Below are 24955 nucleotides of genomic sequence, written 5' to 3'. Positions count from 1 at the left end.
TCAAGGGTGACAATTGAACTATTGCGCCTCAGAGTTGGCTGCACCCTATCCCCGTCTCTTCGGGACGGTTTAGGTCCGTCGGGACCGTCCAGAGGCAAAGATATCAGCTGCAATTTCAGAGCTCCAGGATTGCATGCCGTAGCGTCTCGACGTCAGCTCCGCCCTCCCACCCTAGGCAGTGCTAGCATGTTAACTACCCATAAATCCTTTGGAAGTTTTGCTCGGTGATTTTAAATAGGGGGGGTCACTGCGGGAATTTCCCCCCTTTTTTTTCTTCAGCTGAAGTCTTGATTATTCAGAGTGGAAAAAAAAAAACACCTTTATTTAAATTCCACGGATTGCTCGATCAATCCACAGGTGAATATCAAACTCCTCCTCGCCACCAGCAGCCCGAAACAGCAATTGCACCCCTTGGCGGGGAGGGTTGGGGGGGAGGCAGGTGAGCCTTGGCAGGAAGAGGCCCCCCTCCCTTCCATAAAAGTCCAGGGCCCATCCTCCACGTCCCCGGCAGCGACAGGCATCAGCGGAGCACCAGGTCTGTCCATGGAGTGCAGTGTTTTACCGAAAGACGGCCGGGAGTCCTTCCGGGAAGTGTGTGTTCGCGGAGGGGGCTCTCCCCCAGCAGGGGGCAGCAGAGGCTCAGATGAAAAGGCCCCCTGGTGGAGGAAGAGGAGGGAAGATCAGGGGAGGGAAGATCAACGTGCTGGATCACCTCCCCATATACCCCCCATCCCCACCCCCAAGCCGGCCCTACCTGTCACTTCCAGGCTGGCTCCCGTGATATATCGGCTCTCGTCGGAAGCGAGGAAGGCACAGACGTCGGCCACATCTGGGGGAGGGGGGGAAGAGGAGGAGGAGGAGGGGAGAATTCTGGGAGTTGAAGTCCACCCTTCTTAAAGTGGCCATTGCTGGCTGAGGAATTCTAGGAGTTGAAGTCCACAGGTCTTCAAAGCGGTCAAGGTTGGAGACCCCCTGGACTAGATGACCTCCAAGGTCTCCTCCCAACTCCCGATTTTCTTCGGTTCAGAGTTCAGCACCCTGGGTGGACCGAGAGGGAAGGGCGCCAGGCCTTTGGGACTCTTCTCCTTGCTGGGCCCTATGGACCATTCCAGCCCTCCTTTGTGGGGGCGGGGGAAAGGGAGGTTGAGGGGGGTGGCCGAGGCTGAGGGGGGCGGCCGAGGGCCTCCCCAGGCCCAGATTGTTAGGAATACGAGTCACCTAACGGGTATTTGGGTTAGAAATATATATAAACCAGGATAGACATATTAACGCTGCCTCTTTTAAGAGCATGCTTAAAAACCGCAATTGGGTGTAGTTACTCAAACGGCCACAAGATGGAGGCAGAGACCTGGGTTGTTTTAGTCTTAGTCTTTAATCTCAGAAGAGAGCCTGTCTCGGTCTCTGTTTCCTTCTGTTGGAAAGTATCGCCGTTCCTCCATTTTTTCCGAATTGACGGATATTTCTGGATTTAATGTCAGTCTGATACTGAATATTTTTTTGGACACTGGACTTCGTTATTGGATTATTCCTGGACTGAAAACTGACTGACTTACCTGTGAATGACTTTGGACTGCTTGTTTTTGAACTTTTGCTTAAACCTTTATTGGAAGTAAAAACCCACATTGACTGTACAGTGTATCCGTGCGCTGTGTGTGTGTGTATTATTCAAACACTCCTCTCAAATACGTCTCCCTGTACGCGCTCATTCTCCTAACGGGGAATTACCTCAACACAGATCACAAGGGGGGGGGGAGAGCTTCTCCTGAGCGACACTCTGTGTATGAGCAGAGGCACCCTTTTCCCCTCCAGTTTCGCACCCCCACCCCCCCCCGAATCAATGCTGGACCAAGGCCTCACCTTCGGGCTCTCCCAGGCGTCCCATTGGCACCATCGCAGCGAACTGGATCGGGAGGGGGAAAAAAAAGAAAGGAAATGGGCCCCGCCTCTTGTACAGGCCCCGCCCACATACCACCACCCCTCCCCCGGCCGAGGCGCTGACCTTATCCAGGACTTTGGGGGGGACCTTGTCCGTCATGGGGGTGCGGATGAACCCGGGCACAACGGTGTTGCAGCGGATGCCGTACCTGGGCCGAGGAGGAGGAGGAGGAAGAGGAGGAGGAGAGGAAGAGGAGGAGGAGAGGAAGAGGAAGAGGAGGGACAACAGCACCGGTGTGAATCCAAGCCTTCGTCTTCGTTGGGGCAGTGGGGTTTCGAGCTGTCCCCCTAATGCAGGGGTCTCCAACCGTGGCCCCTTGAAGACTGGGGGACTTCAACTAGTCTCCAAAGCCAGGGGCATGGGGAAGAAGAGGTCCCTTGAGCATGTGCCGAGTGCACTGAAGACTTCTGAATACAGGCCTCTGGCTAGTCATTGATTAGATCGATTGGCTGGTTCGATCTATTATCAGGGGTCCCCCCCAAACCGTGGCCCCTTGAAGACCGGGGGGGGACTTCAACTCCCAGAATGCCTCAGCCAGCACAGCTAGTCTCTCCAAAGCCAGGAGGAATTCTGGGAGTTGAAGTCCCCCCCCGGTTTTCAAGGGGCCACGGTTTGGGGGGGGACCCCCGCTCTACAAACAGGGCCCCGTTGGGAGTTTGGGCAGTCCTCAACGTTACGACGGGTTGGTTTAGTGGCCAAAGTTACAACGGCCCTGAAAAAAAACCCCGCCTTAGGATCATTTTCCACCTGCTTAGCTCGGCAACGGAGGAGGAGGAGGAGGGGAGACCCACCAAGCTCAAGGGGGAGGGGGCCCCCAATACCCCTCCCCCACCCCCCAGGTGAGGGAAGCTCACCTGGCCAGCTCCTTGGCCGCCGTCTTGGCCAGGGCCTCCACCCCGGCCTTGGAAGCTGCGTAGTTCACCTGGCCCAAATTCCCCACCTGCACGGGGGGAGAGAGAGAAGGTGGGGAGGGGGCCGCCTGGCAGAGAGAGAGAGAGGGGGGCCCAGCCTCCCCCTCCCCACATAGGAAGCGACGGCGGCCGTACCTTCCCCACCACGCTGCCCAGGTGGACGATGGAGCCCCCGCTGAGCCCGCTCTCCACCAGCGCCTTTGCCACGGCCTGCGTCACCAGGAAGGCGCCCTGCCAGGAGGGAAGGAGAGAGAGAGAGAGAGAGAGAGAGAGGGAGGTCCTTGGTGGGCTCTGGGCTTCCTGACTTCCTAGGGATTGGGATGGGATGGGATGGAGAATAGGAGAAGATGAGATCAGGATAGGGGGAGGCTAGAAGAGAGAGAATCGAACAGAATGTAGAATAGGATAGAATTAGAATGGTAGGTAGATAGAATAGAATATAGAATAGAAAACAGAATAGAATATAGAATATAGAATAGAACATAGAAAACAGAATAGAATAGAATATAGAATAGAATAGAAAATAGAATACCATTAGGATAGAATAGAATATAGAAAACAGAATAGAATATAGAATAGAAAACAGAATAGAATATAGAATGGAACATAGAATAGAAAACAGAATAGAATAGAATATAGAATAGAATAGAAAATAGAATACCATAGAATAGAAAACAGAATATAGAATAGCAAATAGAATAGAATAGTAGAATAGAAAACAGAATAGAATATAGAATAGAAAATACAATAGGATAGGATATAGAATATAGAATAGAAAACAGAATAAAATATAGAATAGAAAACAATAGATTAGAATAGAATAGAAAATAGAATATAGAATAGAATATAGAATAGAAAATAGAAAACAGAATAGAATATAGAAGAGAATATAGAAGAGAATATAGAATAGAAAACAGAATATAGAATAGCAAATAGAAAAGAAAACAGAATAGAATAGAAAATAGAATAGAACAGAAAATAGAATAGAATATAGAATAGAAAACAGAATAGATTAGAATAGAAAATAGAATATAGAATAGAATATAGAATAGCAAATAGAATAGAAAACAGAATAGAATGTAGAACAGAACAGAATAGAATATAGAATATAGAGTAGAAAACAGAATAGATTAGAATAGGATAGAAAATAGAATATAAAATGGAAAACAGAATCAAATAGAATAGAATATAGAATAGAATATAGAATAGCAAATAGAATAGAAAACAGAATAGAATGTAGAATAAAGAATATAGAATAGAATGCAGAATAGAACAGAATATAGAATATAGAATATAAAACAGAATAGATTAGAATAGAAATATATAGTATATATAGAATAGAAAACAGAAATAGAAAATATATAGAATAGAAAACAGAATAGATTAGAAAATAGAATAGAATGTAGAATAAAGAATAGAATGTAGAACAGAACGGAATAGAATATTCCAGGAGTGTCCAACCTTGGCAACTTTTAAGACTTGGGGACTTCAACTCCCAGAATTCCTCAGCCAGCAGGAGTTGAAGTCCCCAAGTCTTAAAGTTGCCAAGGTTGGACACCCCTGGAATAGATTAGAATCGAATAGAATATAGAATAGAATAGAATAGAATATAGAATATAAAACAGAATAGATTAGAATAGAATATAGAATATAATATAAAACAGAATAGATTAGAATAGAATATAGAATAGAATAGAATATAGAATATAGAAACAGAATAGATTAGAATAGAATATAGAATAGGATAGAATATAGAATATAAAACAGAATAGATTAGAATAGAATATAGAATATAAAACAGAATAGATTAGAATAGAATATAGAATAGAATATAGAATAGAAAACAGAATAGATTAGAATAGAAAACAGAACAGAATGTAGAATAAAGACTATAGAATAGAATGCAGAACAGAATACAGAATATAAAACATAGAATGTATATAGCAATATATAATCTATATAGTTCTGAATACAGGCCTGTTGGTAGTAATAGATTGATTGGCTTGTTTGGTCTTATAGCAGGGGTCTCCAACCGTGGCCCCTTTAAGACCGGCGGACTTCAACTCCCAGAATGCTCTCAGCCAGCAGAGCTAGTCTCCAAAGCCAGGAGGAATTCTGGGAGTTGAAGTCCCCCCAGTCTTCAAGGTGGAAGAAGTCTTCAATCTATAGAGCAATCTATAGAATGTATATATAGAATCGAAAACAGAATAGAATGTAGAATAAAGAATAGAATGTCGAATAAAGAATAGAATGTACAACGGGACAGAACAGAAGAGGATATAGGATTGAAGGGTTTGGGCCACCGGAGGGATTCGCTCTCGTGGCCCGTAAAAGAAAAGAGACAAGCGGAGTCGCAAGGGGAGCGGCGGAGGCCAGAAAGCCAGAGGAGGAGATCGGGACGGAGCAGAGGGCAGGAGAGGAGAGAGAGAACGAGGAACAGGGATAGAATCCGGAAGGGACCCCAGAGGCCATCTAGCCCAACCCCAGCCCAGGCGCCCGGCCTCTCTCCGAGGGAGACGGGGAGGGGAGGCGGCACCTTCAGGTTGACGCTCAGGACGGCCTGGAAGGCGGCCTCGCTCTGCCGCAGCAGGAACTCGTCGCGCGTGATCCCCGCGCAGTTCACGCAGACCGTGGGCGGCCGGGAGAAGCGCGCCTGCGCAGAAAGGAGGGCGGGGTCAGGAGGAGGAGGAGCCCGGTGGTGGTGGGTGTGTTCGGGCCACGCCCCCTCGCCCGGAGCCCCGCCCCCGCCGCACCTGCAACCCCGCAGCAGCTCCGCCACGCTCTCGGCGCAGCTCACGTCCACCCGGGCGGCCCGGTGGTCCCCGGCGGCATCGCCCGCAGCGTCTCGCCCGCCGCCGCCTCGTCCACGTCCGCCGCCGCCACCGTGGCGCCTTCGCGGGCCAGGCGGAGGCTCACCGCCCGCCCGATCCCGCTGCCGGCCCCTGAAGAGACGGCAGGGAGGGAGACCCGTCAGGCCCGGCCCGGGACTTTCTCCCCTCCCCACTCCCGCTACACCGACAGCCCCCCCGGCCCCCCGCACCGGTGACCAGCGCCAGCACCCGCGGAGCCTCAGGTGCGCCGCCATGGCCGGAAGCCTCTTCCCGGAAGTGGGCGGCGATCTAGGCGGCGCTCTCGGTCTTCCAGAGGGAGCGGAGGGACGCGCAGGCGCAGAGCGAGCAAACTTCTCCCGTCCCGAGATTTCTCGCCTTTCTTTGGTGCCAATCCCGCGCCTAGCGCTGGGAAGGGGGAGGAGAGGGAAGAACACCTGGCGCAGCTGCTTGTAGCCCCCCCGGGGCACACACACCCCCTTTCCAGGCTAGGCCTTGCCGAGAGGGCACCTATGGTCACAGGGGCCTCCAAACTGGGCCCCTTGAAGACTGGGGGGGGGGGACTTCAACTCCCAGAATTCCTCCTAGCCTTGGAGACTAGCTCTGCTGGCTGAGGCATTCTGGGAATTGAAGTCCCCCCAGTCTTAAAGGGGCCACAGTTGGAGACCCCTGATATAGATCAAACAAGCCAATCAATCTAATCTATTACTACCAACAGGCCTGTCTTCAGAACTCTTCAGTGCACTCAGCACATGCTCAACGGACTTTTTCTTCCCCTCCCAATCTGCTCCTGGGTTTGGAGATTAGCTTTGCTGGCTGAGGGGATTCTGGGAGTTGAAGTCCGCCAGTCTTAAAGGGGCCCATTTTGGAGACCCCAAAGTCCAGCCCTACTGTCCATAACCATGGTGGGCTTGGGGCCCAGAGGGAGGGACGGGAGAAGCTGTGCAGGACTGACTCCCAGCCTGGCTGGGTTGACCGGCAGCCCTCGAATTCACGGGAATTGAACCCCAAACTTCCCGTTAACGGACACACCAAGTATTTGCCCTGTTTTCTGACCTTCCCCGCCACGGTTACTAAGCTGCAATGGATTAAAAAAAAAAAAGTTAGCAACCTGGTTGTTAAGTGAATCTGGCTTCCCCCAAGGCGGAAGAAGGGACACACACAGACAGCCGTAAACCCGCCAAGCACCTGCATTTCAACCATTGGGGAGGTTGCAACGGTCGCTGAGCGTGGAAAAAAAATGGCTCAAAAATCGGTGCCCATGCAGCTAAAAGAACGGACAGAAGTCAAGGACGGGCTGTCTTGCAGAAGGAGCCCCTTTTCCCCCTTTTCCTTCCTTCTGAGGCCCGTTGGCTCCTTCCCAACCTGAGAAGAGGGGGAGGACCCCTCGTGGGATCCGTGGAAGGAGCAGAACGAAGGAGCTGGAAGGGGTCTCGGAGGCCTTCTAGTCCAGCCCCCGCCTGGAGCCGAGGGCCGCCATCTGAAGCCCAAGAACCACAGGAGAATCTTTTTTTCTTTTTCTTTGTTTTGGAGTCAGGACGTCTTTATTGAAGTTATGATCTCCTCCCTCCACCTCCCGGAAGTGCAACCGGTTGGCCGACCACGGAGAGCCACGTCTCCTTAAAGAGGAGGCCCGGAGCCTTCTGGAGGGGGGAGGGGGAAGCCCGTCCTGCCATCCCCCCACGTTTCTTCAGGTTACAAATCTTGCCCCATTCGACCCCCACCCTTATATAAAAAAATTATCAAAGAAGTGGATGGCGGAACCTCTCTTCCCGTTCATCTCTCTCTCTCTCTCTCTCTCTCTCTCTCTCTCTCCTCACACACACACACACACACACACACACACAGTCACACTAGCTGCCCCCAAAGCATGATTTTCGTTTGCGCCCGTCCTCCCTGCCACCCCCCAGCAGGCCAGGTGTGGAGAGGAAGAGACAAGAGGGCAACACCTGCGTTTGTACCGTCCGGCAGGAAGACAGAGGGAGGGGGTGGCCTGTGCAAATCCTCCCCCTGGAAGTGCCCACAACCCCCTTCTCTCTCTCTCTCTCTCTCTCTCTCACACACACACACACACACACACGCGTGTACAGTACAAGGTGCCCCGTGGGAGAGACAAGTTGGTCCCTCTGGACGGCCAGACCCATTTTCCTGCTCCCGTCGCTGCCCTGGAGGACCGGAACAGACGGGCCTTTGGTGGAATCCGCTGGAGAAGCGTGCGGGGAGGGGGGTTTGTCACCCACCTGGGCAGAGGGGGCGGGGCTTTCCTTACAGCGGCCTTTGCCTGCCCGCCACCGCCGCCTCCTCTACTCGTATTGGGCGATGAAGACCATCATGACTACGCCGCCCAGCAGGCTGAGCACTTGCAGCAAGGATTGGACCGGCCCGGCTTCCTGCAGGAGCTCCGGGATGACGGAGACGGTAGCCACGTAGATGAAGCCGCCGGCCGTGAAGGGCAGGATCCAGGCGGTGGCCGCCTCGCCCACGCCCTCGGCCAGCAGGGAGCAGACGGTGCCCGCCAGCGCCCCCAGCGCCGTCACCAGTTGCAGCTTCATGGCCTGAAGGGGGTGGGGTGGGGGAGGGAGAACAGGCCCGTCAGCCAAGGACCCCTTCCCCCCCTCCCCTCTTTGAACCAAGGGCTCTCGTGGCCACCACCCCCACTCCCCCGCCGGGCCTTTGGGCCGGGGTCCTCCAGGTGAAGCCCCTCACCCCGTCACCCACCTTCCGCTTCGTGCAGCCGGACTGGACGAGGATGGCGAAGTCGCCCACTTCGTGGGGCACCTCGTGGAGCAGGACGGTCAGGGTGGTGACGGCGCCGACGGCGCTGCCGGCCACGAAAGAGGCGCCCAGGGCCAGCCCGTCCGTGAAGTTGTGCGCGAAGTCGGCGGCTAGGTTGAGGTAACCGGCCACCGCATGGCTAGAGGAGCGGAGGCGGGGGTCAACGCGGAGCAACGGGTCAGCGCGGGCGAACCCAGCCCAATCTCCGGATTCGCTCCCCCCCCGCCTCACCTGACTGCGGAGCGCCTCCGTCTTCCGGGCCGTGGGAGCGACCGCTTTCCCGGTGGGCTCTCCGTCCCGCTCCTTCTCCCCTTCGTCATCGCTGCTTTTGGCCTTGGTGGCTGCCGGACGAGCAGAGTAAGAGGAGGAAGAGTGTGAAGCCTTCGGGGCGGGGGCAGACCCCCGCCCCAAATCTCCCAGGGATAGGAAGAGGCCGGAGGGTTTCACCCACCCGGACGAGGCCGAGTCCCCAGAGCTGCTGGAGCAAGAGCCCTTAGACTGGGGGTGGCTAACCTTGGGGGCTTCCGTGCTGAAAATTGCGCGGGCGCTCCCATGCCGACCCCCAGAAGGTAATGCGCTGCGCCCGCAAGCCCCCTGCGCACGTGCACACATCCTCTCCCACCTCCCTCTTACCTGCACTGTACACCTGTGCGCCTCCCAACCTGATTTCCGGGCTGTTTTCGGCCTCCCAGAGGCTCGAGGAGCCTTCGCAGGCCGAAAAACAGGCCCGTTTCATCCTTTCTGGTATTTCCGGAAATACCGGAAGTGATGAAACGGGCCTGTTTTTTCGGCCTGCAAGGCCGCAAGCTTCCTCGAGCCTCTGGAAGGCCGAAAAGGCCCGGAAATCAGGTCAGAGGCCCTGCGCGTGCAGTCTTGGCCCGGGCCTCTGCCACAGGTTTGCCCTCACGGCCTTAGCCTCACATCCTGCTTCACGGTCCTCTTTTAAGCGGCGGGCGGAGTCCGCCATCTTGCCTCCCCAACAATCTGGGCTTCTCCTTTACCGACGTCCGTAGGGCGGAAGGCTGAGTCAACCGGGAGCCGGTCAGGATGGATACCTTCCCGCCTCCAGAGCTGGGAGCAGAGATTCCCCAGGGACCCATCTCTCCCCCCACCTGTCCCATGGGGCACAGCGCCCGAGCAGCCCTGGGGAGGGGTTGCCAGGGGGGAGGCCGCCAGGAACCCTTAACCCACCGTGAGCGTGGCCGTGGGTGTGGCTGTGTCCCCCTTTGACGTGCCCTGACGAACTTCTCCACCACCAGAAAGGCCACCAGGCCGCTCAGGACCCAGAGGCCGACGGCCATCGTGTGCTGGTGCTCCGGCCTGGAAGGAGGGCGAGGGGTGTCAATCACCGGGGGAGGGGTCTCTTTCAAGGATTCTCTCCCTCCCCGTAAAAGGAATGATCCCGCCCGCTTGTCCCCCCAGCGCCCCCTTTCGGCAAAGGGGAGGGGGAAGTCTACCCCTCTCCGGCCGCCTGGACCTTGCATGGACCCCCCTACCTTGGTGGGAGTGGCCGTGGCCGGAGGGCCTGGCGTGGGAATGGCCGTGGCTGCCACCGCCGCCTTCTCCGTGAGGAGCATGGTGCTCTGCGCGGGGTGGGGGGAGGAAGAGGAAGAGAAGCACCCAGTGTGGGAGGGGGACCTCTCCGCCTGGGGAGGGGCTGACCCCCCACCCCACCCAAAGCCCTTGTGGCTCACTTGGGCAGCCTCCTTCCCTCCCTCCCTGCCAGGGGTGAGGGTTAGGGTCTGGGGAGGGTCTGGGGAGGGGGACTCACCCAGGGCGTGGGGGATGAGGTGGAGGAAGGCGTCCCCCAGGAGGCCCCCCGAGGCGAAGCTGAGCAGCAGCTTGAGCAGGGCCTGGTGCTGGGGGCTGTTGGACTCCACCGGGATGAGGAAGAGGATGAAGTAAGGGGCGGCGCTGATGAGGAGGGTCGCCCCCAGGGCCTGCGGGGGGAAGGGAGGGGGGGGGGAGGAGAGCGGGGCAGGTGTCAGTCAGGGAGGGCAGCCCCGCCCCCTTTGGGAGCAAGCAAAGGGGGGAATGCCCCCCCAGGTCTCTCTCTCTCTCTCACAGACACACACACACACTGGAGGCAACCAGGAGGGCGGTTTCACACACACACACACACACACACACACACACACACCCCGAAAGGGCCTGGGAGGCTGTGCAGTGAAGCCCCACCCCTTCATCCCCTGCCGGGCTCGGCCCTCCGCCCCACACCGGGGTCCCTCCCCCTCCCACTGCAGAGGGGTGGGGGGTACGGGGGTGTTGCCAGACAGCCTACAGGTGGTGCCTCTCCCCATCAGGAGGCTGCAAGTTCGATCCCAGGCAGAGGCTAGAGTTTGGCTTAGGGGGTTGGACTAGATGACCTTCCAAGGTCCCTTCCCCCACCTCGTTCGATCCTAGGCAGAGGCTAAGGTTTGGCCAAGGGGGGCTAGACTAGATGACCTCGCAAAGTCCCTTCCCCCTTCTCGTTCGATCCTGGGCAGAGGCTAAGGTTTGGCCTAGGGGGTTGGACTGGATGACCTCCCAGGTCCCTCCCCCTTTTGTTGATTCCAGGCAGAGGCTGTTTGGCCTAGGGGGTTGGACTAGATGACCTCCAAAGGTCCCTTCCCCCTTCCCGTTCGATCCCAGGAAGAGGCTAAGGTTTGGCCGAGGGGGGCTGGACTAGATGACCTCCCAAGGTCCCTTCCCCCTCTCGTCCCATCCTAGGGAGAGGCTAAGGTTTGGTTTAGGGGGCTGGACTAGATGACCACCCAAGGTCCTTTCCCCCCTCTCATTCGATCCCAGGCAGAGGCTAAGGTTTGGCCTGGGGGCTGGACTAGATGACCTCCCAAGGTCCCTTCCCCCTCCCGTTCGATCCTGGGTAAAGGCTAAGGTTTGGCCTGGGGGCTGGACTAGATGACCTCCCAAGGTCCCTTCCCCCATCTCGTTCGATCCTGGGTAAAGGCTGTTTGGCCTGGGGGCTGGACCAGATGACCTCCCAAGGTCCCTTCCCCCTCCCGTTCGATCCTAGGCAGAGGCTAAGGTTTGGCCTAGGGGGTTGGACTAGATGACCTCCCAAGATCCCTTCCCCATCTCGTTCGATCCTGGGTAAAGGCTAAGGTTTGGCCTAGGGGGCGGACTAGATGACCTCCCAAGGTCCCTTCCCCTTTCTCGTTCGATCCCAGGCAGAGGCTAAGCTTTGGCCTAGGGGGCCGGACTAGATGACCTCCCAAGCCCCATGGACTCACGTAGCTCCACAGCCAGAGGGGCTCCAGCTTCTCCCTCCTCCCGGCGGAGGCTCCGGGGCCCCCGTGGCCGGGCAGCCCCCCGTGGGCGTGGGCGTGGGAGTGACCCCGGGGGTCTCCCGGGCCGGGCCCGTGCCAGATGTGCTCGTGGCTGTGTCCGTGGCAGCCGCCGCCGTGGCCTCCCGGGTGCGAGTGCGCGTGCGCGTGCCCGTCCTGGCCGAAGGCGGCCCAGACTAAGGCCGCGCAGACCGCCAGGGTCGCCGCCGTCCGGCTTCGGAGCCTTCCGCCGCCGCTCATCGCCATCGCCCTACCGGGGTGGAAAGGCACCTTAGCGGGGCTCCGGGGAGCCGTTTCCCCGCTGCGGCGCCCGGGGGAGGCCAGCTTCGCCCCGGCCTCCCCCCCCCCCCGCGCCGCTCCCGCCTCCGCTCCGCCCGGAACTCTATGGCCGAGCGCCCCCGGTGGGGGGGTCCCCTCTGCGCCCGCACTCTATGGCCCCCGCGGGACCCTCAGGCTCACCCGGCTCCGAGAGACGCGCCGGGTTTAAGAACAGACGTGGCACCCAGGCCCCGCCCACCGCGGCAAACCCTCGCGAGAACCCCACCCCCACCCCGTACACCAGGGGCGGGCAACTATGGCCCTTTAATGAATTATGAACTTCAACTCCCAGAATTCCTGAGCAAGCCATGCTAGCTCAGGAATTTGGGGAGTTGAAGTCCACAAGTCATAAAGGGGCCACAGTTGCCCACCTCTGCCGTACACACACCGCGGGTTTTCTGTCCCGCCAGCCTCCGACATGGCGCCTCGGAGCGCCCCCGCCCGCCACCATCATGGCGGGCGAGGTCTGCGGCTGCGCCCCGGTGGAAAGTGAAGTCTCGCCCTCAGCAAAGATGGCCGCCGCTCGGCCTTTACGAGGCCGAAGTGGACTTTTTTTTCCCTCGTGAGCCTTCCCAGTTCCGGCCACTCCGCTCTGGGCGGCACCGGAAGGCCGCTCGGCCTGGGGGTTGTGGTGGTGGTGGTGGTGACGGGAACTCCAGACAGGCCGCCGCCCGAGCCAAGAGGGGAGAGGAAAGCGCGGAGCCGCGTCTGGTGGGGTTGGTGGGATCACTCAGGCCTGCCGCGGGGCACGACGGGAAAAGCCCGGCCGGGGCCAATCGGAGGGCGCGGACGCGGGGCATGCCGGGAGTCTGGCCAAGGCCGGGGAGCCGCGCCGAGAGGCCCGCGGTGCATGGTGGGTAGGCGGCGGCGGCGGCGCCCGGCGGGGGCGGGGGCGCGGAGTCCGGGCGCCCGGCGGGACCGAGCGCGGCCATGGGGGACGCGGGACGGGGAGGGGGAGGAGGAGGAGGAGGAGCAGGTACGGGCCCCGCGGGACGGGGGGGAGGGGGCGGCGGAGGGCGGCGGCGGTCCGGCGGAGGTTCCTCGGGAGGGCGGCGGGGCGGGAGGGAGGGGGAGCAAGACGGGCGGCGTCCCGGGGCTTCCCTCCCTCCTCCCGGGCCCCGAGCGGAGCCTCCTGGGGCGGGCCGAGCGGAAGCTCTTCCCGGGACGCCCCGACCCGAGAGAGGCTCCTCTTCCCGGGGACGGAACCCCGCCAGTTGCCCCCACACCGATCCCGGTGCCGGAGCCCCGGATCGGCGCTTCTCCCGGCCGGCCCCGAGCACCGGATCCGCTTCCCGGAGAAGCGGCCTCGGCCTCCCGGGCTTGGGAGCCTCGCTGAGCGGCCCCGATCGTCGTCCCACCCCCACCCGGAGGGTTTGGTTGCTTTTGGGGGGAGGGGAGGGATCTCCCGTGATTCGGTGGGTGGCCGATCCCCGGAAAGAGCCCCGCCCCCCGCAGGCAGACAGCGGCTGGAAAGGCCTCCTGCCCCTCCCCCGTGAGGTCAAGGGCGGGAGGGGGTCCCTGGTCCCTTCTCCTGCCCCCGTCCCCTCCCCTCTCCGGTTGTAGCCCCCAGTTTCTCTCGGAGGGGGGAGAGGGTCGCCTCCAACCTTTCTCCCCAAAGGGCTTGTTTGCTTTCCTTTCCTTCCTTCTTTCTTTTCTCTCTTCTTTCCTTTTTCTTTGCTTCTTTCCTTCCTTTTTCCTTCGTTGCTTTCTTCTTTCCTTCCTTGTTTTCTTTCCTTCCTTGCTTCCTTCTTTCTTTCTTTCCTTTTTTCCTTTTTCCTTGTTTTTTTCTATCCTTCTTCCTTCCCTTTCTTTCCTTGTTTTCCTGTCCTTTCTTTCCTTCTTTTCCTTCCTTCCTTGCTTTCTTCTTTCTTTCCTTCTTTCTTTTCTTTCCTTCCTTCCTTTTTCCTTTCTTTCCTTCCTTGCTTCTTTCCTTCTTTCTTTCTTTCCTTCCTTTTTTCCTTGTTTTTTCCTATCCTTTCTTTCCTTCCTTTCCTCCCTTCCTTGCTTTCTTCTTCCTTTCCTTTCTTCCCTTGTTTTTCTATCCCTTCTTTCCTTCCTTTCCTTCATTCTTTCCCTTCCTTCTTTGTTTTTTTTCTATCCTTTGTTTTTTCCTTCCTTTCCTTCCTTCCTTGCTTTCTTCTTTCTTTCTTTCCTTCCTTCCTTCTTTTCTTCCCTTCCTTACTTGCTTTTCATTCCTTTCCTTCTTTCCTTCTTCCCTTCCTTTCTTTGTTTTTTTCTATCCTTTCTTTTTCCTTCCTTTCCTTCTTTCCTTGCTTTCTTCTTCTTTTCCTTCTTTCCTTCTTTTCTTAACTTCCTTACTTGTTTCTTTCTTTGCTTTCTTTCCTTCCTTCTTTCCTTTCTTTCTTTGTTTTTTCTATCCTTTCTTTTTCCTTCATTTCCTTCCTTCCTTTCTTCTTTCTTTCCTTATTTTTCTATCCTTTCTTTTTTTCCTTACTTGCTTCCTCCTTTCTTTCTTTCCTTCTTTCCTTTTTTCCTTGTTTTTTTTCTATCTTTCTTTCTTTTTTCCTTCCTTTCTTTCCCTATTTTTTCTATCCTTCTTTCTTTCTTTCCTTCCTTGCTTCCTTTTTTCTTTCCTTTATTTTTTTCTTTCCTTGCTTGCCTCTTTCTTTCTTTCTTTCTTTCTTTCTTTCTTTCTTTCTTTCTTTCTTTCTTTCTTTCTTTCTGTCTTTCAAAACATTTTGCTTCTCGTCCAAGAAGCTTCTTGTGGACCGAAAAAGCTTCTTCAAAGGGGCAGCGGAGTTTTTCCCAAGAAATGTTTCTTTTAAAAAACTCAAAAACATTCCGGTTGCTTTGTTTTCAAAGTGGGGGGGGGGGGAGAAAGAAAGCCTCTTTGGGACAGTCAGAAGAAGGAGACCCTCCGGGGAGCTTTAGGCCTTTCCGCTGTCAGCTGGGCAGCCCCCTCCCCACCCCTCGGCCTTCCTTCCTTTGAGCCCCCCAGCCTCCTCCCCTCCCTCCCTCCCTCCTCCTCTTCTTCACTTGGGGCGTCTCCCCCGGAGCTCACCCGGGACGCCCCTCTTAGCTTGCTTGACGGAGGACAGACAAGGGGCCTGGGAGGTCATCTAGTCCAACCCCCCCCCCCCCACCCAAGCGGGAGACCCTACCCCAATTCCGACAGCCTCTTCCTGGAAGCCTCCAGTGACGATGGACGTTGGTGCCAATTTTTGGCGGGGGGGAGAAGTGTCCTCAAGGGCATTTATTTTGTCGCCTCGGCTCAGCGCCGAGTAGTCCCTTCCTTGATTTATTTTTGGGTGTGTGTGTGTGTGTGTTTGTGTGCCATTCTGGCCTCCTAACCATTTGGATCCAGAGAGGATCCAAACTTCAGCCAGGCCGGTCCCTCTCGTCCGGTCTGACGGGTACCAATCGATGGGTAGACTTTTAAGGCCCAGGCCTCGTCCAGCTCTGTCTGGAGCTGCCTGGGGGAGGTGGGGGGGCAGTGCAGAATCCAGGCCCCTTTGGCCCCAAAGGAAGGAGTGACCCCCCCTCCCTCCCACCCACCCCCTCACAGGCCGATTAGGTGGGCCGGGAGCTGGCCAGAGGCAGAATTCGCCACCTGTGCCCACCTGGATACCTAGCTGATCGTGGGGGGGTAGCAGAGAGGCTCCGGGGATCCTGTGGGAGGGGGGCTGCCCAGGGTCCCCTCCCTTCCTGTCCAGGCAGAAGAGAGAAAGGGGGAGAAACTATCCCAGCCCTCCATGGGCCTGGCTTCTCGCAGACGGGGGGGGGGTCGCTGTGGAGGCTGCCAGGCGGCCCCTTCCTTGCTTAGCCCAGGCCCACCCAAGTTTGGGGGGAGAAAGGAGGAAGGGTTGGCTGATTCCCCCCCCCCAAAGGCAGGGGTCCCCAAACAGCTTTGCTGGCCGGAGGATTCTGGGAGTTGAAGTCCAGCGGTCTTAAAGCGTTTGAGGACCCCCTCCCCACGATCTGCTTGGACCTTTCCTTGCAATGCCCCCCGACCCCCACCCAAAAGAGGGCTGTGCTACAAGGACTGCCGGCAGCCAATCGGTGCAGGAAAAACGGTGGGGGGGGGGGTCTGAAAGGGGAGGGGCCAAAGGGCAGCCCCCCCTCCCCTCTCCACCGCTCTTCCTCCTCCCGAGAGCGCCAGCCCGTCGGGTTTGACTGCCGTTTGCCTTGCACAATATCCGGAGGGGCAGGAAACTGTGGGTGGGGGCTAAGGAGGAAGTCTCCAGGGAGAGACTCTGCAAGCTGGCATCTGGGAGAGGGGGGGGGAATCCGACTCTTATATTAACGTGACACCCTCCCCTTTGCTTTGTCCTCCTCCCTCTCCCTCTCCCTCCCCCGCCCCCCCCGAAGACTGCAGGAGTCCGGACAGCTCTTTGGTCAGCAGCTCTCCCCCTTTGCGGGGCCCGGGACCTTCCTCCCCCGCTGAGCCTCCCCCCCCTCTGCACCCCTCCATGATCGGCTCGGCCATGACCAGCTCCGTTGGCGGGCTGGGCTCCCCCTTCTCCGTCATCAGCTCCTCGATGGGCTCGCCGGGGCTCCCGGCTACCCCCTCCATCGGCTACGGACCCGTCAGCAGCCCCCAAGTAAGCAGGGGGCCGGAGTCGGGCGGGGCGGGGCAACCGGGACCCCCCCCCATCTCTGACGTCCCCTTTACTACTCCCAGATCAACTCCACGGTCAACCTGTCCGGCCTCCACTCGGTCAGCAGCTCGGAAGACGTGAAGCCTCCGGTGGGCATGAGGGTCCTGCCAGGCCACCCCCACAGCGGCTTGGTGCCCGGGAAGAGGCTCTGCGCCATCTGTGGGGACCGGTCCTCAGGTAGGTGAGGCAGAGGGCTGCCAGAACGAGGGAGGGTCCTTTGAGGAGAGAGAGGGCGCTGGGTCTTCGGATGGGCCGGCTGTCAGGATTCCAGCGATCGCCCCAATCCTGATTCTCGAGCCAAACTTCAAAAACTTGAAAGGATTCCTTAGAGGCGACCTCCTGGCCCCGCCCTGTATGAAGCCAACTCTGGCCTACGTCATTCCCAGGCCCCTATGACCCTGTTCTCCCCCCTCCCTCCCCTGGGTGTGTCATAAATCAAATTCTCCAACGGAGGATTTTCCCGGCAGAAGATTCGGTAGCTTAGTGACGATCTTTGTAAAATAAGCGTGGAATGCGCTTTCGGGCAAAAGCTCCGGTATTTGCTGTTACAATCTTTGAAAGATAAAGCGTCGGAGTTGTACTTTCGCTTTCAAACTGCTGCGCCGCTCTTCCAAATTTCCTTCCTCTTTCTCCCCCCCTCCATCCCTTTTTTTTTTAATGGGAACTATGTCAACTCATAAAAACATGCAGAAAATCCAACCAAGCTGGGGGAGGGGTTCGCGAGCCTAAGCTTCCAGGCCTGCGAACGATTTGTTTGTGCGTGTGTTGTATAGGTCGGTGGCCCCCCGACCTTTTTTGTGCCACGGCCCGGTTACCGGCATCACAAAATGATCCGCGGCCCGGTACCGGCATCGGCACGCATGACAAGGCAAGGCGAGCCGAGCGACCGGCCAGCCAGCCGTCCCCCACTTCTCCCCACCACCTTCAACTCCTCCTTTTGTACCTTTGTCGATGGGGTTCGCTTCGGGACGGGTCGCTCGGCTCGCCTTGCCTTGGGTGCTGAAAGAACCCTCGCGCCTTAGTTTCGTTCGAAGCCGCCCCCCCTTCGATGAAACTAAGGTGCGAGGATTCCTTCAGGACCCAAACGCCGCTTTCCAGCCGGAAAAGCTCACCCGGAAGCACTTTCTCATCAAAACAAGATGGCGGCACCCAGCAAACCGGCGGCCCGGTAGGAAATGTTCCCTGGTCCGCAGCCCGGTGGTTGGGGACCCCTGGTATAGGCCACCTTCAAGAAGTGAGGGGAGCCGAATGTCAACTCATAAGACATTTTGTATAGTTGTCGACAGAAAAAAGGGGAGTTTCAAAGAGTAGTCGGCAGCGTGGAATCGAAAGTACGTTCCACTCATGTTTTCTTCAAAGACCGATTCGATGACTGAAGCTTCTGCCGCGAAAAAAATCTAGCTGGAGAGCATGATTGATGACTCTGCGTTATGGACATTTGTTCGTTGGATGATACACCCTGGGGGGAGGGGGGAGGGGGTGAAATCTGGATCAAAGGTGACAGTGAATTAGGTATCTCAGAGTCGGCTATGCCCAAATTAGTGCCGGATGTAGAACGTTAATTTCTAACGCTTTTTAGTTTTGAGAGAGGCTCATGATTTACATTGGAGTAACCGCCAGAATCCTGATGCACGTAGGAATCTTTGATGAGTAGACATGGGGAGGGTGGGGGAGGCCGAGCCGGGCCCAGGGTGAGCCCTCCTCTGCCCCTCCCCGCCCCAGGGAAGCACTACGGCGTCTACAGCTGCGAGGGCTGCAAGGGTTTCTTCAAGCGCACCATCCGGAAGGACCTGACCTACACCTGTCGTGACAACAAGGACTGCATCGTGGACAAGCGGCAGCGCAACCGGTGCCAGTACTGCCGCTACCAGAAGTGCCTGGCTACCGGCATGAAGCGGGAAGGTAGCGCAGGAGGGGGAGGAGGGAGGGCGGCAGGCAGGGAGCCTTCCAGGGCCGGGCACTGCGGGGGGGGGAGGGAGAGCAGCACCCCTCCCCGCTTCGTTCTGGGTTGAGGGGAGGGGACTGCCTCCCAGCCCCCACCAACATCCCCCCGCCCTCCCCCTCCGCTTTGCCTCCCCAATGCAGCCGTGCAGGAGGAGCGTCAACGGGGCAAGGAGAAGGACGGGGAGGGGGAGCTAGCCGGCACCGGGGCCAACGAAGACATGCCGGTTGAGAAGATTCTGGAAGCCGAGCTGGCCGTGGAGCAGAAGTCGGACCAAGGCATCGACGGAGCCGGCACGGGGGGCAGCTCGGTGAGTTGGGGAAGGGGAGCAGCCACGGGACCGGAGCGGTCCCTCCACCACCCCACCGACACCGATGAGGTAAGGGGGGGGGGACACGGGGAGGGTGGAGGAGGGAGCTGGGAGGGTTCGGGGGAGCCGCCAGTCGGGGGTCCCGTGACGGCGCCCGTGTCCCGCCGTCCCACCCTCCGCCTGCCTGTCTCCCCCTCCTCCCCCCTTTTTCGTAACCTGCAGCCCAACGACCCCGTGACCAACATCTGCCAGGCGGCCGACAGGCAGCTCTTCACCCTGGTGGAGTGGGCCAAGCGCATCCCCCACTTTTCGGAGCTGCCCCTGGATGACCAGGTCATCCTGCTCCGGGCTGGTGAGTCGTCGTCCTGTCGTTCCGCTGCCCCCGCTGGCCTGGACCTCGGCCCATGCGGGAGGGCGCCCCTGGTGGTGGTGGGGGACACACGCAGGCCCAGTCTCACGGCAGCCCTCCTCACGTCTCCCTCTCCGCCCTCCCCGTGCAGGTTGGAACGAGCTGCTGATCGCCTCTTTCTCCCACCGGTCCATTTCGGTGAAGGACGGAATCCTCCTGGCCACGGGCCTGCATGTCCACCGCAACAGTGCCCACAGCGCCGGTGTGGGGGCCATCTTTGACAGGTGCGGCGAGGTGGCCCCGTGTGCGTGTGTATGCGAAGAGGTGCCCCTCCTAAAGGCCAGAGAGACCCCCATTGCCGTAGGGCATGGCCTGTAGGGGATCCCCCTGGCTCTCTCTCTCCCTCCGCCCCTTCCCCCCCCTCCGCCGAGGTTCTCCCCCGCCAAGGCCGGCTGTTCTGTCCAACCACCCCCCCCCCTTCCAGGGTACTGACCGAGCTGGTGTCCAAGATGCGCGACATGCGGATGGACAAGACGGAGCTGGGGTGCCTGAGGGCCATCATCCTCTTCAATCCAGGTGGGCCTTTCCCTCAACCCCCCCGCCGCGATGCCCCCTGTCGCGGTTGGCCGGTGCAGAGGACAGTGGAATCGGACATTGGGGAAGGACGGGGATGAGTCCGGGAATCTGGGGAGGACTTGGACGAGGGTCCGGTGCAGAGAGGAGGGAGGAGCCAGGACCGTTTGGGAATGGGGTGCTAAACTCCAGAGCCTTTGGAGTCTTCCGGCAAGGAAGAGGACCTAGGGGAGCCTGTTCCCGGCGTGTGCGTACGCTCAGAGCTGCTGGATGGCAGGAGCAGCTAAGACAAAAGGGGCGACTCGGGAGTAAGGGACGTCCCTCCCTAAGGGAATAAAAGCCAGGCCAAGCTGAGAAAACCTTTGCAGGAAGCAAACTCTTCCGACTCGGGCTTTGTAAACTGTAATCGTTCGCAGAAGCGAAAGGTGAGTGCTTATCTCGGGGAACTAGCTTCATTCTGGCTGGGAACGAAAGCGATGACAATTGGGGAATCGTTACGGTTTACGAAGCTTGGGTCGGAACAACGCCCCCCCACCCCTCCAGGAGCATCACCTCCCCTCCTCTTCCCCTACCCCCACCCTCACATCTTGCTCTCTTTCCTCCTACCCCACCCCCACCCCGACAGACGCTAAGGGCCTCTCCAACCCTGGGGAGGTCGAGTTGTTGCGCGAGAAAGTCTACGCCTCGTTGGAGTCCTACTGCAAGCAGAAATACCCGGATCAGCAGGGAAGGTAAGGCTGGTGGAGGTGGGGGGACAGAGACCCGCCTGGCCCCTCCCAACGGGGGAGGGAGGGGAAATCCTGGCTGTGCTGGGTGGAGGGAGACTCCCAATCCCTCCCGTCTCCCGCCTAGTCTCTCATATTGGGGAGGGGATTGCCTTCGCCTTCCTGGCTCGTAGAGGGTTCTCCCCACCCTCCTCCACCTAGGGGGCCTGACCTCCCCACTCTTTCTCCCCTCCCAACGGGGGAGAGGGAGGGGAAATCCTGGCTGTGCTGGGTGGAGGGGAGACTCCCAATCCCTCCCCGTCTCCCCGCCTAGTCTCTCATATTGGGAGCCTTCCTGGCTCGTAGAGGGTTCTCTCCCCCAACCCTCCTCCACCTAGGGGGCCTGACCTCCCCTCCACTCTTTCTCCCCTCCCTCCCCTCTCCCCTCCCCCCACCCCCCACAGGTTTGCCAAACTGCTGCTGCGCCTGCCGGCCTTGCGGTCCATCGGCCTGAAGTGCCTGGAGCACCTTTTCTTCTTTAAGCTGATTGGGGATACCCCCATCGACACCTTCCTGATGGAGATGCTGGAAGCCCCCCACCAGATGTCCTGACACCCCCCACACACCTCCCTCCACCCCCTCAATCTCCCCCCACCCCTCACCCCCACACCCCAAAGGACCGGAAGCGATGGCTGCCACGAAGCTTCAATTTCCCCCAGCGCTCTGCAGTTGAGGGAGGGGAGGGGCTGCACTTCCCAGCCCCCTTGGGCTCTTGACTGCTGGAGGGGGCGAGGTCTTGCCTGGCTCCCGGAGCTGCGTGGGAGGCCTCTTTCTGGGGGTGGGGGGCAGGAAGGCTCCTTCTCTCCCCCCTTGCAGATTGGGAAGCCCTGCCCTGCTTCCCCTCCCCACCCCTTTTTGGCAGCCCCCTCCTCCCCATCATGGTTCTCCAGTTTCTTTCGAGGGAGTCCCCTCCCTCGCCCGGCTTAGCACTTTGACTGTATCGGCCCTCATCTATGCAAGGGGTACGGCCTGGGGGGCTTGGGGGAGGGGCAGAGGAGCCCACCGCCCCACCTCCTGGGGTGTGCCCAGGGGCTGAGCTCCCCTCCCCCCACCCGCTGAAAGGGGAGGGGCTGCCCTGACTGGGGCCGGATAGGAAGCCCCCTCCCTGCCTTTCCTCCTCCCCGTCGCTCTGAGCACCAGCTTTGCAAGGAGGCCTGAGAGGGGAGGGGGTTGGACGGGGAGGGGTGTCCCTCAGTCTCTCCCCTCCCCGCCCACAGGCCCATATGCGTCTTGCCGCTTCCTTCCCCACCCCCATTTATGAGAAGATTCCCCACCCCCTAAATAACCACCAGCAGGTTTAACCAACCTGTTTTTCCCCAAAGGGCAAATCCTTTGCAACCCCTCAGCTGGACTCCCTTCCTGCTTTCTGTTTCTCCTCCTTCCCCCCAATTTTAATTGATTTGGGCGTCCGGGGCCCCCTCCCTCTTCGCTCTTCCCCCTGAATCAGGAATGCGGAACTTCTGAGCGTGTGCAGAGCGTCGGGCGACGTCGCCAGGGTGCTGCCCGGCTATCGCGCAAGAGACGGACCTCGGCCTTTTTGAGGGGGGGGGGGGGGAAAGAGCATGGAACTCTTGTGGGGGTGCCCCGCCCCCCTTTCAGGTGACGTGGACGGGGCTGCCCCCCCCCACAGCAGCCCGGACAACGGCGGCGGCCACAGGCGGCTGGACGTGGCGGTTGCGGCTTCCCCAGCCCAGGGGAGACCCCCCCACTCCACCCCCCGGCCTTTCCACCGCCTGCAAACCGGATCCTCGGGACGTCCGACGGCCGCCTCTCTGCCACACAAACGGACTCAAGTTTCATTGGTTTGGAATCCTAGTTAGGTTTCTCTCTGGCTTGTGCTTGACCTGGTTACGAAAACACAGCTGTTGTGTTTGCATCCTCCATACCACGCCAATAAACCATGTATTGTGGTTTCAAGGTAGCAAGTCTGGTTTCTCGGCTGGGTGCAAAGATTTCCCCCTCCCCTCCCGCAGTCGATCCCTCCCCCCACCGTCTCAGAAAGCTGAGTCGTCCCCCACAGTCAGGAGGAGGAGGAGGAGGAACCAGAGTTCTCCCTGCAGTTCTTCTTTCGGCCACTGGGGGGTGCAGCTGGCTGATCCCTCCCCCCCATTCTCAGAAAGCTGAGTCCCCCTCAGTCAGGAGGAGGAGGAGCCAGAGTTGTTCTCCCTGCAGTTCTTCTTTCAGCCACTGGGGGGTGCAGCTGGCCGATCCCCTCCCCCTTCTCAGAAAGCTGAGTCCCCCTCAGTCAGGAGGAGGAGGAGCCAGAGTTCTCCCTGCATTTCTTCTTTCGACCACTGGGGGGTGCAGCTGGCCGCTTTGCTTACTTTTCCCCACTGCGCCTATGGGGCAGGCCCCCCCTCTTCTCCCTTCCCACCGGACTGGCCCCTACTTCCTCCTGGTTCTGCGATGCTGGAATTGGGGTGGAGGCCAATTCTAGGAGGGGGGCTCCCTTCCTGTTGGGGCGGGCAGCGGGGGGGCTCCAAGGATTCAGGGTGGTGGTGGGGGGTGCCCTTCCAACCCCCCCGGGCAGGACACAGGTTGGGTTTCTTCTCGCAAAGGAGCCTCTTTCTCCGCCCGCCACCCCCCCCTCCAGGAAATTCCCCGCATACCTTGGCCTGGGCTGACCCGCCCGCCCGCCGCGGCTCCTTTTCGGCCCAGAGGTGCACAGAAGGGCCTTGTCCGCCTTGCCTCTGCCCCTCCCCTCCCCTCCGCCCCAGCTGGGAAGCCCAGGACCAGACAAACAGATCCTCAAAAGAGTTTGGAAGGCACCTGAGAGGGTCATCTAGTCCAACCCCTTTCTAGACCCTCCCACCCTTTCTGACAGATGGCAGCCCAGAGCTCCGGGGCCTCTTAAGCATGTGCAAAGGGCAGGCCCTTGGAGAGCAAGGGCGGGAGGGGGGCCGAGGTAGTCTCTCCTCCTCTACCCCCCCCCCCAGTACTCCAGTGGCTGCTGGGGTCCCCCGGAGCGGCTTCTCCACCCGGGCATGGCAAGCCTTCTGTGGCCAGAGCCACCACACCCGCAGCCCAGAATAGCCGCCGGCCGCGCATTCCTCGCCGTCCAGCCGGACTCCACCCAGGGCACCGGGCGGAGGGTGGGGGAGGGCTCTGGGCACCACCACCACCCCAGGCCCTGTTGCCCAGGGTTCTTAGGGGGGGGGTTGCCTAGGGATGCCACAGGGCTCCCCATGCCAGCCTTTGGGGGGCTGGGAAGAGCCCTCTGCGTATGCTCAGAAGCGCTGGAGCGGCCTGTGGACTTGAAGGGCGGACACCACCCCCCCCGCCCCAAAATCCCCCTCTGCCTCCTTGTGGAGCCAAAACCGGCCTCGCCTGCCTCTGCAAGGGGGGGAAGCTGTGGGGCTGCACACCCCCCTTGGCAGGAGGTGGGTGAACCCAGGAGGGCCCAACAGGGAGAGGGGAGGGGCTTTTACCAAAAAGCTGAGAAATGGGGGAGGTGGGCATTTGGCCGGTGGAGGCTGAAGGGGCAGAGGAAAAGTGCCTTCTGGTGGGGGGAGGGTGTGGCTCCTCCCTCCTGCCCCCCTCCACCTGCAGAGCCAGGAAACAGCCCAGCCACCGCCCCCTTTTTTAGTCTTCAAAATAAACTTCATTTACAAAATTTTTAAAAAAACATACAATTATACAGAAGTAAAGAATGTAAATAGAACAATAAAGATATTTCTTTTTTAATTACATTTGATAATAGGTTTGATAGTTCATAATCAACAAGAATCAATAAGAATTGGCAAGTATTCCTGATCTCTTATAGGTGACATATTAATTCATAAGTCATACACCTTACTCTACACCTTACTCTTACACCTTACTATCTCTATTGGATTATAACTATTATTTGATCCATGAAACCTTCGTAATGTCGATGTATTAGAAGAGGAGCATGAGACCATTGTTACTAGTTTTCAAAATAAACTTCATTTACAATTTTTTTAAAAAAAAAACACATACAATTATACAGAAGTAAAGTGTGTGTCAATAGAACAATAAACGTATTATTTTTTAAATTACATTTGATAATAGGTTTGATAGTTCATAATCAACAAGAATCAATAAGAATTGGCAAATATTCCTGATCTCTTATAGGTGACATATTAATTCATAAGTCATACACGTTACTCTACTGTTTCTATTGGATTATAACTATTATTTGATCAATGAAACCTTTGTAATGTTGATGTATGAGAAGAGGAGCATGAGACCATTGTTACTAGTTTTCAAAATAAACTTCATTTACAAAAAAAATTAAAAAACGCAATTATACAGAAGTAAAGAACGTGCCAATAGAACAATAAATGTATTATTTTTTTAATTACATTTGATAATAGGTTTGATAG

General features: G+C 57.9%; 3 protein-coding genes and 1 long non-coding RNA gene across 8 annotated transcripts; 2 read left to right on the top strand and 2 right to left on the bottom strand.

Moving 5' to 3' along the window:
• Positions 1-294: 294 nt before the first annotated feature.
• Positions 295-5947, bottom strand: HSD17B8 (hydroxysteroid 17-beta dehydrogenase 8). The gene is given in 11 exon segments (XM_087923245.1): positions 295-656; positions 755-829; positions 1858-1900; positions 2000-2084; positions 2791-2876; positions 2983-3078; positions 5384-5516; positions 5616-5670; positions 5673-5789; positions 5888-5905; positions 5908-5947. Coding segments are annotated over 11 exon segments (750 nt in total). The 5' UTR covers positions 5933-5947; the 3' UTR covers positions 295-639.
• Positions 5948-7168: 1221 nt separating this feature from the next.
• SLC39A7 (solute carrier family 39 member 7) lies at positions 7169-12333 on the bottom strand. Its single transcript, XM_087923244.1, is given in 8 exon segments — positions 7169-8230; positions 8394-8791; positions 9642-9684; positions 9686-9763; positions 9939-10033; positions 10222-10390; positions 11681-11984; positions 12194-12333. Coding segments are annotated over 7 exon segments (1335 nt in total). The 5' UTR covers positions 11981-11984; positions 12194-12333; the 3' UTR covers positions 7169-7978.
• On the top strand, positions 11409-11722 carry LOC148126510 (uncharacterized). Its single transcript, XR_015741553.1, has 2 exons — positions 11409-11489; positions 11564-11722. It is a non-coding gene; the product is annotated as an uncharacterized LOC148126510 (long non-coding RNA).
• Positions 12334-12662: 329 nt separating the features above from the next.
• Positions 12663-22526, top strand: RXRB (retinoid X receptor beta). 5 transcript variants are annotated; one of them, XM_087923240.1, is made up of 10 exons: positions 12663-12905; positions 16382-16614; positions 16695-16848; positions 18394-18573; positions 18757-18923; positions 19146-19275; positions 19424-19556; positions 19757-19848; positions 20471-20576; positions 21014-22526. In XM_087923240.1, the coding sequence occupies exons 1-10, from the start codon at positions 12851-12853 to the stop codon at positions 21159-21161; spliced, it is 1398 nt and encodes a 465-aa protein (XP_087779366.1). In that variant the 5' UTR covers positions 12663-12850; the 3' UTR covers positions 21162-22526. The 5 variants fall into 5 exon arrangements, with proteins under 5 accessions (XP_087779366.1, XP_087779369.1, XP_087779368.1 ...); XM_087923243.1 differs by having other exon boundaries at positions 12683-12905; positions 16389-16614; XM_087923242.1 differs by having other exon boundaries at positions 12683-12905; positions 16389-16614; positions 18757-18992.
• Positions 22527-24955: the final 2429 nt, after the last annotated feature.

Source organism: Pseudonaja textilis, chromosome 2 (genome assembly GCF_049901715.1).
Source record: "Pseudonaja textilis isolate UNSWEBS1 chromosome 2, rPseTex1.2, whole genome shotgun sequence".
Lineage (NCBI taxonomy): Eukaryota > Metazoa > Chordata > Lepidosauria > Squamata > Elapidae > Pseudonaja > Pseudonaja textilis.
This window is presented reverse-complemented; position numbering and strand designations above follow the sequence as displayed.